This window comes from Rhamphochromis longiceps, linkage group LG18 (assembly GCF_057381845.1).
Source record: "Rhamphochromis longiceps isolate RC_006_pf linkage group LG18, R_longiceps_female_GT1.1, whole genome shotgun sequence".
NCBI lineage: Eukaryota > Metazoa > Chordata > Actinopteri > Cichliformes > Cichlidae > Rhamphochromis > Rhamphochromis longiceps.
In genome coordinates this window covers 33,943,044-33,959,900 of record NC_140574.1, presented here as the reverse complement: position 1 = coordinate 33,959,900, position 16,857 = coordinate 33,943,044, and the positions used below count along the sequence as shown (strand labels likewise).

General features: G+C 42.8%; 1 protein-coding gene across 2 annotated transcripts in view; it reads left to right on the top strand.

The window, feature by feature from the left end:
• brinp2 (bone morphogenetic protein/retinoic acid inducible neural-specific 2) overlaps positions 1-16,857 on the top strand; it is a 269,856-nt gene that overhangs the window by 149,599 nt on the left and 103,400 nt on the right. For both annotated transcript variants that reach the window (XM_085389173.1, XM_085389174.1), the window contains one exon: positions 9,441-9,546. In XM_085389173.1, coding sequence (XP_085245299.1) covers positions 9,441-9,546 — 106 coding nt within the window. The remainder of the gene's footprint in view (positions 1-9,440; positions 9,547-16,857) is intronic.

Here is a 16,857-nt window from a genome sequence, read left to right as displayed (position 1 = left end):
CACACATAACAAGTGAGGCTGAAAGTTTGCTAAAGAAAAACAGGTTACAGTGCCTTTAGAGTCTGTTGGCTAAAACTTAGCTCACATTTTCATCAAAAGACTGAAAACTAAACAAGCTGTCAAAACAATAACGGATATAGAGTGTTGTGCATATAGATAAAAAAAAATCTGCAGTGGGTGTTCATCTTCATGAAAATTCAGAATTTAACTTTGCATTCAAGTGAAAATCATCTAAAAAAGTATAAACACACATACCAACTAGTTTACCTGCTGATAAGGGACTAGAGCAGCTTTTCTTCTAGACTGAAAGGCAACTTCAAACAGCCAGTGTTTTTGCACACCTGCCTGCACATACACGCATGTGCAAACACAACAAACACAGACTCCCACTTTGAGAAGAGCATCCTTTACGTATGTGCTAAATGAGGCTCTCTGAATGGCATTCGGGCCACCTGCCGAGCCATGTTCTGCCACATCCACTCATCACCCAAAAGGGAACAACACTGAGTGGGATGTACTTGACCTGTGCGCATACAGGCCCTTGGGTTCTTTGTCTCTGCAGCTGAGAGTAGGCGGCAGGAGCCACATGCATTGCCTCTATCTGTAGCAGTAAAGGAGAAGAAACTCACATGTTCAGTTTAAGCTACACTTCAAATAAACAAACAAATAAATAAATAAATCCTCTGTAGCGTATGTGTGAAATCTGCTGTTTGGAAAGGTAGAGGAACTGTCTCTGTTGACGCAAGTGAAGGCATGGTATTTTTACCACACTGTCAGCAAGAGCCAAGATCGGCAGGGGAAGTGCACAGTGAAACCCCAGTCCTAAATAAAAGCTCATCACAACGCATTACGCAAGAAGGAACACGCCAACGCTTTTAATACACTGACAGAGATCTGAAAACGATGTAAAGCACAAACACCACACCTCTACAATGACGTTAAACTCCAATAATTCTTGGAGGTGTACAAAGTAGATTTGCTGATGCCATATAAAAGGAAAAATGACTTCCAAAGTAGTGAGTCCTCTAGCTCATATGCGATGGAACAAGCCAGTTTCACAATGATAAAAACATGTCCCAAATGAGGTGAAAAATGAACAAGGCACTGTTGTATATTTAGGAATTATTCTAGATACTTTTAATAACTAATAATGACTAATCAGGTCTGTTAAAACATCCAGAGATCAAGCAGTACTAATGTTCTTCTATCCAAGTGTTCTCAGGTTTTCATTGCATTCATTACTTTGAGGTAACTTCAAATAAGATTAAGATGCAGGGCACGAATGGTATCAATGCAAAACCTGCATAAATATATATTTCACTCCGAACAAATGTGCACTTAATAAGAAAGCTGAAAAGTATTTGATGTAAAATAAAACCTGTTTTATCAATAAAGAGGTTAAAGGTACACAAGAGTATAAACAGCAGTTTGTTAGATCATCAGCCATAATAAGCTGAGTGAAACAAACAGCAATGCATTACTTGATCTCACACAATCCATACAAAACTTTCTAGGATCATAGGAAAACACACACTACTCTGCTATGTTTGAACAATGCATGTTATTGAGTAAACACAAAAGACAAAGTGGTCTAGTTTGAATGATCCACTCACTGAAGGGCTCTTGGGAGTTTGAAACAAAAGCAGAGGCAGGGTGGCAGCTCTCAGGTGGGTTATTATTGAAGTTCCTCACAGGAGTTACAAAACAGCCTGGTGTGTATTCACTGCAACACAGCTGAGAGTTCTGATGCATTTATCATTTCAACAGACAGAGAACACAATTTATGTAGACCTTTAGGAAATAAATCATGATAATAAAAATCGCTGTAGATAATTTGAAAAAAGATGTATGAAATTGTTACATTATAGTGATAATTGTGCAGTTGGTTTTAAGTATTAAACCGTCACTCTCCATGGGCTTGAAAAGTGGCTAAAACCTTTAGTTTTCTTCATGAAGAATAATGATCAAACTTAATGCTTCTTACACAATCTGTAGTACATGTTTGAATTTGTTTGTTGCTACAACAAAACTTACCGAGCTGTATTGATCTCACAGTTCATTCTGCATTCAAACATGGCATGAAAAATGAAAAATCTTCAAAGTTCTTGCACTAAATAGAAACAGACGGTTTCAGTTTCACAAAATATAAAAGACTAACAAACTGTTAAACTAGGTCCACAGTGGAACAATTTGGCAGTATTTTCTTGCCTAAGAATGTGACCTCTTGACTGTGCTACAGCTGGAAATTCCAAATTATGAACTAAATTATTTAGACCTGCTCTAACTTCTCCTCTTAAGCTAAACTGGTCCATCTTTAGTCTCGTTTTTTATATTTATTATATGAATTTTTCCTCAGTGTGGTAGTTGTGGTTCTGTGAGTCATGCTGTGTTTGCTGTCTCCACTTCCTTTGTTGAGATTGAGGGTCACAAAGAACCCCACTAAGCAGCGTGTATTCCTTTATATTCCTGCTGGGTGTAGTAAAGTGTTTTAGTGGGATAACACAAGTGATGGATTTTTTTTTAGTGTACATAAGAGAGAAAATTATAGTAGGTGAAGTACAAGAGAAAGACCCGTTAATAATTAGCAAGGTCCAAAAATAAAGGACGGTCCAAAAAGAAAAACCCCAGGGATCCACTTTGAAACTAGAACGAGTTAACAAAGAACTCACCCAGCAGGTGGAAGTGTCACGGTCCGGGGCAGCGGCCGTGTGAAGAGTGGAAAGGAGGACTCAGATGCAGCACTTACTCAGATGTGAAGGTGATTTATTGACAATACTGAACATAAAGTGGAGATGGCAAAACAGAACTAAGGACGAACTAAACTGGGAGAAACTACACAAAGGGAGTGGCAAACCTGAACATGAAGGGAGAACAGCAGGGAGAGCACGCAGGGGATTCACCGGGTATGAACACAGACGACGCGACGAGGAGCAGAGGAAATCACACACTATAAATACACAAAGAGACACTGGGAAATCACACACAGGTGGGGGAAACAGCTGGACCTGATTAACCTGACGAGACAGGGGGACACTAACACCAGGGACCAACAGAGGGAGCACAAACCCAGAACCCAGTGTCTAAAATCCCAAACACAAACCATCCCAAAACAGCCATGAATAATAATGAAAGTAATAACAATAAAGAACATAAACATAAAGTCACTGAGTCATGGTCGCAGGACCATGACAGTACCCCCCCCTCAAGGGCTGGCCCCCGACAGCCACAGAAACACACCACCAGATCCGGGCGGGCGGCAGGGGGCCCAGGACGGAGGGACCGGGCCAAGACCAAAGACGGAGGCCCCAGAGTCCCAAACAAATGTTCACAAAAAAAAAACTCACAGGGGAGCAGAGTCCAAAACACAGTTCAGGTGGCCGGCCAGGGGCCCGATAACACAGGAGGCCAGGATGGGACAGTTCAGGAGGCCGGCCACGAAGAAGGCCGTGGAGGCGCACAAAAGGTTCAGGAGGCCGGCCGTGCGGAAGGCAACGGCGGCCACTCAGGTGAAGAGGGTCCGGGGGCCGGCCGTGCGGAAGGCAACGGCGGCCGCTCAGGCAATGGCGGTCCGGGGGCCGGCCGTGCGGAAGGCAACGGCGGCCAGTCAGGCAACGGCGCCCGGCCAGTAGTCCAGAAAACGGCCGTTTAGCTCCAGACCCAAACGAGGCTGGGCCAGGCGAGGCTGAGGGCACGGAAGCCGGGACCGCAGCAGGCGGAGACGATGATGCAGACACGAAGGCCGGACCAGACGATGATGCAGACACGAAGGCTGGACCAGACGAGGATGCAGACACGAAGGCTGGACCAGGCGAGGCTGATGAGGATGCTGAAGCTGGACCAGGCGATGCTGATGAGGATGCTGAAGCGGAGGCTGGACCAGGCGATGCTGATGAGGATGCTGAAGCGGAGGCTGGACCAGGCGCAGTGGGTGAAGATGAGGATGCTGTGGCCGAGGATGCGGGCACGAAGGCTGGACCAGACGAGGATGCAGACACGAAGGCTGGACCAGGCGATGCTGAAGCAGAAGCCGAAGCCAGACCAGGCGTGGATGAAGCTGGAGATGAAACCAGGCCAGGCGTGGATGAAGCCGGACCAGGCGTGGATGAAGCCGGGCCAGGCGTGGATGAAGCCGGACCAGGCGTGGATGAAACCGGGCCAGGCGAGGATGAAGCCGGACCAGGCGATGAAGAAGCTGTAGCTGAAGCCGGGCCGGGCGAGAACAAAGCTGTAGCTGAAGCTGACGCTGTAGCTGAAGCTGGGCCAGGCGAGGATGAAACTGGACCAGAATCAGGCGAGGATGAAACCGGGCCAGGCGTGGATGAAACCGGGCCAGGCGAGGATGAAACCGGGCCAGGCGAGGATGAAGCTGTAGCCGAAACTGGGCCAGGCGAAGCTGACGCTGTAGCTGAAGCTGGGCCAGGCGAAGCTGACGCTGAAGCTGAAGCTGGGCCAGGTGAGGATGAAGCTGGACCAGACGAGGCTGAAGCTGAAGCTGAAGCTGAAGCTGGGCCAGGTGAGGATGAAGCTGGACCAGAACCAGGCGAGGCTGAAGCTTCAGGCTGAGGCGTGGCAGTAGCAGGTGGTAGCGCTGGAGGTGATGATACTGCAGGAGGCGGCGCTGCAGCCACAGGTGGAGAAGCAGCCACAGGTGGAGAAGCAGCCACAGGTGGCCGGACGGGATCCTCGGGCCCCCCAGCCGACGTGGCAGTCAGTGTGGCATGAGGCTGGACGGGCTCCTCGGGCCCCCCAGCAGGCGAAGCAGGAGGCTGGACGGGCTCCTCGGGCCCCCCAGCAGGCGAAACAGGAGTCTGGACGGGCTCCTCGGGCCCCCCAGCAGGCGAAACAGGAGGCTGGACGGGCTCCTCGGGCCCCCCAGCGAAAACAGCCGCAGAACCAGTGGGCACCGGGGCCCCCGGCACACATGAAACAAAACCAGTAGGCACGTGGGCCTCTGGCACATATGAAACAAAACCAGTAGGCACGTGGGCCTCCGGCACACATGAAACAAAACCAGTAGGCACGTGGGCCTCTGGCACATATGAAACAAAACCAGTAGGCACGTGGGCCTCCGGCACACATAAGGAGGGCTGCAGCTGCGCAGAGCACTGACCCTGCTCAGGCAGTGACAGCCCGGTGCAGTTCACAGCTGGCATCTTGGCCTCCAGGGGTCCAGAGTAAGCTGAGGGCAGAAACCCAGCCTCTGGGGAAGCCCCGGAGTGAGCAATAGTCTCTAATGTAGCCAGCTTTTGAGGAACAGATCCATAGTGAAACAGTTTGTCTCCCTGCTCAGAAACAGCGGTGGAAAAACAGTGTGAAAATTGTGGCTTAAGGGAGGCTAATGGTTGAGCTACAGACTGGGAAGCTTGTGGCTGGACACAGAACTGAGCCGGAGAATGGCAATAAAGTCCTGGCTCAGAAGGAGCCAGGCAGAGACACAGTCTGTCAGTTTTGCAGCGGGTTTGTACACGCCCACTTGGGAAGGATCCGTTACCACGAAGGTAGGTAAGCGATCCATACAGTCTCCCATCCCGCTCTGAATAGCCCCAGAAAACAAAGTCCCGGAAACTGGGGAAAGCAATGCATCCCGCTGACTCACCGCATCGGGCTGCTCGAAAGTGAATGCAGACGGGGGGTGAAGTCCAAGGTCCAAAAGGAGAAACTCCCGCTCCCACGAACAGAGCGAGTCCAGCAGCCATGGGAGACCGGTCACCAGACGCTGTAGCCGCCTCTCTATAGCGCGCTGGGACGTGCCACCCGGGCTTTCCAGCCACAGGTCGATCAGCTCCTGTGTGGCATCGATGAGCGTCTCCCGTAGCTCCCTGGACGGATTAAGCGCTGCTGGGTCCATCTTGTGGTCGCGTCGTACTGTCACGGTCCGGGGCAGCGGCCGTGTGAAGAGTGGAAAGGAGGACTCAGATGCAGCACTTACTCAGATGTGAAGGTGATTTATTGACAATACTGAACATAAAGTGGAGATGGCAAAACAGAACTAAGGACGAACTAAACTGGGAGAAACTACACAAAGGGAGTGGCAAACCTGAACATGAAGGGAGAACAGCAGGGAGAGCACGCAGGGGATTCACCGGGTATGAACACAGACGACGCGACGAGGAGCAGAGGAAATCACACACTATAAGTACACAAAGAGACACTGGGAAATCACACACAGGTGGGGGAAACAGCTGGACCTGATTAACCTGACGAGACAGGGGGACACTAACACCAGGGACCAACAGAGGGAGCACAAACCCAGAACCCAGTGTCTAAAATCCCAAACACAAACCATCCCAAAACAGCCATGAATAATAATGAAAGTAATAACAATAAAGAACATAAACATAAAGTCACTGAGTCATGGTCGCAGGACCATGACAGGAAGTACACAGACTGGCAGCTTGATAAAGGCGATGCAAGACTACAGTATGTATATACAGAGAATGGAACTTAACAAAGGTGAGTCAGCATGGGACAAAAAAATCACACAGGAAGAAGAATGATGTCATCAGAAAGAAAGAGGAAGTGAAAACAAAGAGACTAACACAAAAAAGGGAAATGCCATCCATCTGTCCATCCATCCGTCCATGCATCCGTCCATCCATCCATCCGTCCATCCATCTATCCATCAATCCATCCACTTTCTTATCCACTTATCCAAATCCAATTCAGAATCATTTGTTGGCTAAAAGATTCAGAGGATAACCTCGAAAATACAACAAATAAAAGGAAAAACATGCACTGTTTGGTTAGTAGTATATTTCTCTTACTCCAGCCAAATATCTGCAAAATAGTTATCCTACCCTGATCATTTTTGTACCTTTTCATAACCACTGTGCACATTCTGCAGGCTTTTAATTTTAACTGCATGCAATTTATTAAAAAAATACAAACTGCTTTGGTTTTGTGGAATCATAAAATTTATCCGACTTCACAGACTTTGAGCGCACCCTATGAGGTAGAGTTTAATGTGAACAAAGAAAAACCCAAGGGATTATGTTACACAGCCAATTCCAAAACATGAATGAGATGCAACAGGTTTCTTTTGGTTTCTTTTTAAGGCAGGGATTATCAGTGGTACGTGTGGCTGAAACAACATCCCCAAACAGCCCCGTCCTCCTTCACTAATCTTTCCTTGTTGCTAGCCTTTATCTGTAGCTTATCTTTGACTTCATCTCAGCAGTGTCTGGTTTTTTAGTTGGTTATTTGAGTGATGTTTGAGATGTGTATCTCCTGTAGCACCTTCAAGGGTAACTTCTATTTCTTTTGATATTAGATCCAATCTTAATGCAAGGCAGAGTGTGGAGATGTAAGGCGCAGGGCTGTGTTAAGGACAGCAAATTTGCACAGGCTACCTTATTTGCCAAATGGCCTGATTTAGCTGCAGAATGGTTTTGCCAGAGGACATGTCCATATTGTTACGTTCTATTTTGAACAACTGCTTGGGAAAATGAACTGTGTGCGATATCTGCAAAATAATGTTTGCTTAATTTTTTACAGTATTTTCTTTTCTTTCTTGTGTCTTATCCCTTTTGTTCCATCTGTCACGCTTATGTGACTTTTTTCTGTTTACACTCATTGCTCTGTGTGCACCTTTTCTCTTCACCCTCTGTTCATGTCACAACAACAATATTGTCAACATATCATAATTTCCATTACATCTCTTGCAAAACCACTAATATTCAGCTTCAATTTATATATTTTTAAAAACTAAATTGTACTATTACAATTTACTTTTTTTGCATCTTGTACGGAAGAAATTTTCAGTTCAGTTCTGTGACTGTTGCACTGGTACTCCAGCGCAGCTAGCCAGCTTTGTATTGTATGATCACTTGTCATCATCACTTGCAATCAACAAGTCCCTATAATATTTTTGTTCAGTGATGATGTTGTATATTCATACCAAAAGAAGGGGATTTTTTTTTTTTACAGTGTGCTGGAATTGTCGACAATAGCCAGGAAATAGCCACTAGCTTATCTTTGATTGACCACTACATGAGTGTAATTAGTTTACAACAAAGGCTTACGTGAAGGAGATTAATCCATAGTTTTTAAGTTGTAACTATACTTTTACTGCTAAGGAGATGCTGGATCTAGAAAGGACCAGTTAGAACTTCTATCTAAGCATCTGACTTCGATGCACAATACCTGTACTTTGATGCTGCTAGCATTTTAAAGAAACCTTTGAATCAAATACAATACACACTGGAGAGTATTTCTTTATCTACATGTTATATAAGCGATTTTTAAAAAATGATGTTTGCATCAGTAATAGTTGTCTTTATTTTCTCGACAGAGTGTAAGGTTGTGTGAAGTGGTGCATAAAGATAATATAAAAAAAGAAGAGCATGATTCTTGATTCTTAATTTCTTGTAGTGTAGCAAAAGTATCTTATGTTGGAAGATGATGTCAGCATTTGGTTTATGAATGGCCATTTTACAGCCTCAGAATAAGACGGGTGGAGAGGGTGGAGCACTACCAGTGCCTTGTATTTAAACCGCTCCAAGGTTTACTTAAAATTACAGTTCTTGCATGTTATCTCTTGAGTGTTTTGCTGCTGTAACAGATGCAGCATTATCATTGGTCACACTTAAACATTACAGCTGTCTAAAGCCTGCTGCCTTGAATCTTAAGGGAAATGTGTTTCACAGTTATTCTAAAGCCAAGATAAATTATATGTATTTATTTATTTTAACTTGTGAATAGAAATATGTTTTTAAACCCTAATAATAAGAGAGACTACATGGTAAATATTCTTAAATACATACCACAAAGTATCTAAAATTAATAATGAAGTAGAATTACAGACATATTGTTAAATTTGTGGGGTTTGGGCAAAGCAATCCTGTCTGTGACGCTGTGATAAAAATATAGGCTCAAACAAATCAGCAGATTATATGAACATTTTAAGTAAGATGCATTTGTAATAATTCAATGGAACAACAAATATCATGATTTCTGCTAATAGGAATAATTATAGTCATAAAAGTAATAAACATCTTAGTGTAATATTTAAGAAATTTGCAGATTTTGATGATTTAAGAACACTAACATGTAAAAGTGGTCATTACCATGCTTATTGCCTCTACTAAAAACAGCTGCTTAACAGCCTACCTTTCAATATTTGATTTTGTGAGTCCTTCACAAGTATCTGCATCTGTTAACTTTTTACTTTTCTTCACATATTTTCCACCATTCTTTGAAGAAAGCCCTCACGTTGCACACAGCTGTGTCTGCAGGTGTACGAGTGAAGCCAAAGATGGTGACAGTTTCTCTGCTGTCAGAGGGCTCTGCCACATCCAGTATTCTGCCTGCCTTCACACACTTCACCTGCTACAGCTGTGTACATGACTGCCAGAAAGAGAAACAAACAGCTACCTCATCCACTATTTAGTGGATGAGGTAGCTGTTGAAGTAAACAGAGCTATCCCTCCTGTATTTCCTAGGTAACCGAAACAAGGACAGGCCCTCTCGGCTGCAGTAACTACGACAGCTTGGATTCAGTTAGCTCGGTGTTGGTGCACAGCCCGGAAAATAAGATCCACCTAAAGGGTAAGGCTCACAACACACACACACACACACACACACACACACACACACACACACACACACACACACACACACACACACACACACACACACACACACATTTCCCCATATACTGTGTTTTAAATTCATGGAAACACACAGCCTCTGCCCTGGAGGATCCACTTATGGGATAAGTTTTTTCTTCTTTTTGTACGCACACACTTGAACTCACACATTTCTGCCACCTCCATCCACCACCATGCCAAGCCTTTCGCCTCCAGTGTTGTAGTAGTTGGCCAGGATGACCCTTTACTTTACGCTGCAGTAGTTTATATGTCTGTTTCTGCCTCAGTGGCGTTCAGGCTCACAGAGAATCTGTTATCTTACCAAGGCTGTAGATGGAGCATGTCTGGCCACACTGACCTCAGCCTAACCTTTCCTTACCTGGAGCACTCAGTTCACAAGTAAAGCTGAAGTGTTAATGTGTAAAGTAAAACACTGTTTGCTTATATTTATCACCAAATTATTAGTGAATATCATGACACTCATCCCTCTGTACTGGGAGTGTTTCCTTGTTGATCCTCATGCTAAAAATTAAGGGGGGTCATCAGCTGATGCAGCTCATCTGAGGGTTCTTAGGCTCTAAGATGATGAGGATATAATGTTGCACTCTTTTTGGCTCCATCCCGCATCATGAACTTTCTCTGTTCGTGTTTTGTAAGTTTATGTTTATTAAAATATCTTTTATTTAAGCTAAGGTCTTGTCTGAACATATGAAATGTGTAGATACAGTAAATTACTATAGTTTCCATTGGTGATTAATAAAAAGTCACATTTATGCTGGTATTTCTCTTCCAGTAAACTGTCCTATTTAGAGCTTTACGTGATTAAAATAACCTGTCATGGATGTGTTGTTTAAGCTTTAATGCCTTAAGGTTTCCCCCCTTCATTTTATTCGTTTTTTGTTCCTACCTTGCTTGTTGTCATCATCTTGCTGACTTATACTTACTGTTTTGAGTACTCTTACTTTTTAGGTTTTGAATGAACTGTTCTACACACCAGTTTGACTAAGTAATTCTTAACCTATCATCCACTTAAATCAGTTCGGGGGCTGAACTAAGTATTTAGTCAGCCACCGATTGTGCAAGTTCCCCCACCTAAAATGATGACAGAGGTCAGTAATTTGCACCAGAGGTACACTTCAACTGTGAGAGACAGAATGTGAAAAAAAAAATCCATGAATCCACATGGTAGGATTTGTAAAGAATTTATTCGTAAATCAGGGTGGAAAATAAGTATTTGGTCAATAACAAAAATACAACTCAATACTTTGTAACATAACCTTTGTTGGCAATAACAGAGGTCAAACGTTTACTATAGGTCTTTACCAGGTTTGCACACACAGTAGCTGGTATTTTGGCCCATTCCTCCATGCAGATCTTCTCGAGAGCAGTGATGTTTTGGGGCTGTCGCCGAGCAACACGGACTTTCATCTCCCGCCACAGATTTTCTATGGGGTTGAGGTCTGGAGACTGGCTAGGCCACTCCAGGACTTTCAAATGCTTCTTACGGAGCCACTCCTTTGTTGCCCGGGCGGTGTGTTTTGGATCATTGTCATGTTGGAAGACCCAGCCTTGTTTCATCTTCAAAGTTCTCACTGATGGAAGGAGGTTTTGGCTCCAAATCTCACGATACATGGCCCCATTCATTCTGTCCTTAACACGGATCAGTCGTCCTGTCCCCTTGGCAGAAAAACAGTCCCATAGCATGATGTTTCCACCCCCATGCTTCACAGTAGGTATGGTGTTCTTGGGATGCAACTCAGTATTCTTCTTCCTCCAAACACGACGAGTTGAGTTTATACCAAAAAGTTCTACTTTGGTTTCATCTGGCCACATGACATTCTCCCAATCCTCTGCTGTATCATCCATGTGCTCTCTGGCAAACTTCAGACGGGCCTGGACATGCACTGGCTTCAGCAGCGGAACACGTCTGGCACTGCGGGATTTGATTCCCTGCCGTTGTAGTGTGTTACTGATGGTGACCTTTGTTACTTTGGTCCCAGCTCTCTGCAGGTCATTCACCAGGTCCCCCCGTGTGGTTCTGGGATCTTTGCTCACCGTTCTCATGATCATTTTGACCCCACGGGATGAGATCTTGCGTGGAGCCCCAGATCGAGGGAGATTATCAGTGGTCTTGTATGTCTTCCATTTTCTGATGATTGCTCCCACAGTTGATTTTTTCACACCAAGCTGCTTGCCTATCGTAGATTCACTCTTCCCAGTCTGGTGCAGGTCTACAATACTTTTCCTGGTGTCCTTCGAAAGCTCTTTGGTCTTGGCCATGGCGGAGTTTGGAGTCTGACTGTTTGAGGCTGTGGACAGGTGTCTTTTATACAGATGATGAGTTCAAACAGGTGCCATTCATACAGGTAACGAGTGGGGCACAGAAAAGCTTCTTACAGAAGACGTTACAGGTCTGTGAGAGCCAGAGATTTTCCTTGTTTGAGGTGACCAAATACTTATTTTCCACCCTAATTTACGAATAAATTCTTTACAAATCCTACCATGTGGATTCATGGATTTTTTTTTCACATTCTGTCTCTCACAGTTGAAGTGTACTTCTGGTGCAAATTACTGACCTCTGTCATCATTTTAAGTGGGGGAACTTGCACAATCGGTGGCTGACTAAATACTTTTTTGCTCCACTGTACATCAACTGTTGGGTGTAAATACAGTTTTAAGGTCAGTACATCAGGGTATTTACACTGCTTCTCTTAGTATTTAGTGTTTTATCCAGATGCTAAAATGCTAAAGGCATCTATTGGACACCACTACCACTTTTCATGTACAATTTTAAACAGTTTTGGTATTTTTATAACTGTAGGCATCCTGTGAAGGGTTTTAAATGTGTAATGATTGTGATCACACTTTAGTTAATGTCTGATAACCATGGCTTTTAGTTTGTGGTCAAACATCACTGTGACTAAGTACCACCTACACATTACAGCTACAGAAGCTGCTCAGCTGTGGAGAGCAACTGTTTTTGTGTTGATATTAACGCCAGAGGAGGTTTAAAATCTGCAGGTTGTGAGTCAGCAGAGCATTTTATGCACTGTGTGCCTCTGCAGTGACCCTGCTCTGTAACTTTACATGGTCTGTGCTGTGGTTCCTAAACACTTCTACTTTGCAGTAATAGCATTTACAGTTGAACATGGACTATGAAATTACATGAACTGACTTGTTGCAGTGATTGTATTTTATTACAGCGTCACGCTCAAATTCAGTGAGCTCTTTCACAGACTGCATGGCTAGGCACGCGACTTTATACACCTGTAGCAATGTGACTGAAAACACCAGAGTTCAAAGCATGAGGGGTGTTGGCCAATACTTTTGGCCTCTTCTTTTCAGTCTTCTTTTTGTCTATATAGTGTATGTTTCACTTGGACTTGAGGAAAAAGGAGAATTAGATCACTCAACTCCAAAAACTATTTTTTTCTTGTGTGAATTCTTGTGCTATTATTTCAATGCCTAAAAGGTAATGAAATTTCATATCCAAAAGGTCAAAGTTCATCTTATGGGTGTCATAATAATGTTCAACAAAAACACTTTCCTAGACATTATTCAACACCAAACATTTGGAACAGTGAAGGGCACTGTAGTCACATTTCACATCTAGTCTTCACTCTAGGGCTGGGCGATATGGCCTAAAATCCATATCGCGATATAATTTGAAGCACGTGCGGTAACAATATGTATCACGATATATTCTTTTCTTCTGTATAACGTATTTTCCACACTGTAAGGCACACTTAAAATCCTTTAATTTTCTCAAAAATCAAGAGTGTGCCTTATGTATGAATTCTGGTTGTGCTTACTGACCTCGAACCAAATTTGGCTGCAGAAATCTGTTAAAAATGTTTTAGTACAACTTTGGTAAGTCGCACTGCTTGATGGATTGTCAGAGCATTACGGCTGCCGTAGTGAGGAGCTTCGCGGAGTAATCTGGGTCCAAAACTCCGTCCGTTTCAGGTCCCAAAGTCAAACGAACACTGAGAGTTAAAAACGGTCTAAATTCTTTCATCTTTAATTAAATCATCAGCGTTGCTGCTTTACTAGGTGTAACAATTAAGTTTAACATCCATGCATCCATGAAAACAGAATTTATTAAATTTAACGGAGTTACAAGTTAACAGGAATTCATTAGTTATTAATATACTGCAACAACATGGGAATAGAGCAGCTGTGAGAGAATTCAACATTAATGAATCAATGTTACGGAAGTGGAGGAAGCGCAGTTTTTGGCTTTCCCCATATTTCAAAAGTGCTTCATCTCTTTGCTGTGACTGACGCCCGGCATAATTTGCAGATGATAATGGTTGTAGCTGCTGCGATGCTTTCGACCAAAACAGGCGCAGCTTGATGACATCATCAACATGTGCTATCGCGATAGAGCGGTATAGTTTAAATCTCTGTCGTTGGCCAAATTTATATCGTTTCTATCGTATATCGTTTCTATCGCCCACCCCTACTTCACTACATATATTTTTTGTGTCTAAACACACGGGGCTGTTGATTTCAACTTGAGTGATTGTTGAAAAAATACAACAGTAAGGTAGTAAGCAACTCCAGTTTTCTAGTTTTCTGCCAAATATAACAGGATCAATATCTCATTCCTTTAATTAGGAAAAAGAAGTTAAGACAGCTGTTTACCATGAGAAAACAGTCTATTCAGCAAGTCAGACATGTTCACTTGCAGTGTGATAACCTGGCCTTTGTAAATGTTTTGGTGCATGTGCTGGAGGCTGACAGATTTGGATATAATGATGTAGGATTCGTTTGCATGATTGTCTGATTTTTTAATAATCCAACTTCAGATGACTCTTTAAGTGCAATTTTTGACTATGTTAAAACACTGATGAAAAATGTTGCTGTTCAAATAAACGATGCGGGGCTTTGTACATGTGTCATCTTAGGTAGTGACCCCTTACTGTGTGTGGACTTCTTCATGGCATCTGCAAGGTTCATTAGTCCCATGACACATAACTTCCATTACATCCAAGCTTAGGTTTAGAAAAAAAAACTAAAACACTATTACACTTTCTGCATTTTAAATTGCACAATACGACAAATTATACATGAAGAATAATATGGGCAGAGACTCGGTGCATGTGCCTTCATACGTTGGAGGTTGCATCAACAATCACGTGACCTTTAGATTCCGATCGCCTTACTGCAGTGCAGTTTACTGAAATAACTTTAGTCAGCACGCACAGGTCTGGAACAAATGTGAGGTTCGAAAAGATAGTCAAAAATGCAGCATTACAACATTTAGTGAACATGAATACATGACAAAAAGATTCTGCACTCTGATACTGCCATTTACATAGGCTGTCTATAGAGCTGGGCGATAGAACGATAACGATATGTATCGCGATATAACTTTTACTCGATAGAGAAATTAAGCTATCGCGATAGACCTCGCCGCTCTTGTCTTCTTAAAATAAAAAATTAAATTAAATTAAATTAAAAAAAGGTCAGCCAATCCAAACTAAGTAGCGCAGAGCCAAACCAATCACAGCCGCAGCGTCACGTCGCGTGACTTGTTACGTAAAAAACATATCGCCCAGCTCTAGCTGTCTATATGACATAGGTTCTAGATACAGTACAGTACACATGACAATATATGACAATAAGTGAATTCCTTTCTTGCCTCCACTGCTACAAGGCTCAATTAGCAACACTTATTTTGTGTGTGGAATGCAAATTGGTGCAGCATCAGTTTGCAGAGCAGAGTTTGTACAATTCAAACTAGCTTGAAAGTTAGAATTGTACTGCCTTTATTCCTTTATTCTTCAACACAGCTTCAATTTTCTTAGGCAAGCTTTCTTTTAATTTCTTTAAGTAGCTCTACAGGCTTCTTGACAGCCATTTCAAAATTCATCCTTGGATGCTGGCTTCATTTGATCTGTTTTCTGTAAATGATCATGATCCCACAGTGCTTCAAGATTGTTAAGGTCATAATGAAAAATAAAACCAGATGAAATTGCATGGTGGATCACAATCTGGTGGTAGTTTTCTGCTAATTTCACTGATCCCCGACACCATGGGCTGAAATGCAGCTCCAATCCATGACAGAGCCTCCATCGTGTTTCACAGTAGACTGCAGACACTCACTATTGGTCCTTTCACCTAAAACACTCCCTACATATTGATGGACAACAATTTAAACTAAAACTATCAAATTTGGATTCAATATTTCATAAACCCTGTTGCCACTAATTTTGAGTCTGTGCCTTACAAAAGATTAACAAATGAAAGTGAAAGGTCAGCTGAACCTTGAGACTCAAACACGTCTCAAGCTGTCTTCAAAACAGAAAAAAGGAAACAAATAAAAGACAATGTGATGCACAAAATATTAATATTTATTCCAAGATTTGCATTATATGCAAATAATTACAGATATGTAAGAAAGACTAGGTTCTGCGTTTTTAAGAGGGTTGAAGAGATAAAGAGACACGAAGAGATATTACAGATAGAGATATTAATATTACAGGTACCGAGGCTTCTTCATTTAATGGAAAACATGAATAACGTTCTCACAAAGCTGTAGTGAATATTTCATAAACTAGTGTAAATACCAAGTGTGCATCATATTAATCTGCCAACACAGGAAAACGTCTTTACTGGGATTTGGAATTCCTCGGTAAGCTTTCCCTTGCTAAGTTAGCTAGCTTTAGCTTTTAAAACATGCAAGTGCCCAGTCAGATTCAGTTACCAAGTGTCTGTGAATTGAATGAAGAAGTCAAGCTCTCTGGCTTTGTGCGTTCACGCAGTTGAACTGAAATGAACAAAGTACTGGATTGTCTTCTTTTCCAGCACAATGAACACTTAAACCAGCACCTCAGGGTAAGGAGGTAACCAGGTTCATGGGAGGGTTGTTATGGCCATTGTCACGGAGAATCCCAAAGCATGTGGCATTTCCACAGAATCTCAAAACTCCAGCCTTTATAAAACACGGCTGTTTTTGCATGAAATCAGGAAATACCAGTATGCAACTACCATAATTAAGATAAAACAAATGCTTAATATGCTACTTTAAAACATTAGTTAATCCTTACATTTATGCTACATTATGTTACTGCAGCAATACTCAGGGTAGTCTAACTTTTTATCACAATAAGTATTTTAACAGATATATTGCGTATGTGTTTAGCTTAATAGACAGCCGCTGCAGCTGTTCGCACTGCAACTTTTACACAGGACAACCGTAACCTAGCATCAAAAGCAAAGAAAGCTTAATTTAGAAAATTCCTGTTCAGTTTATTATTATTGA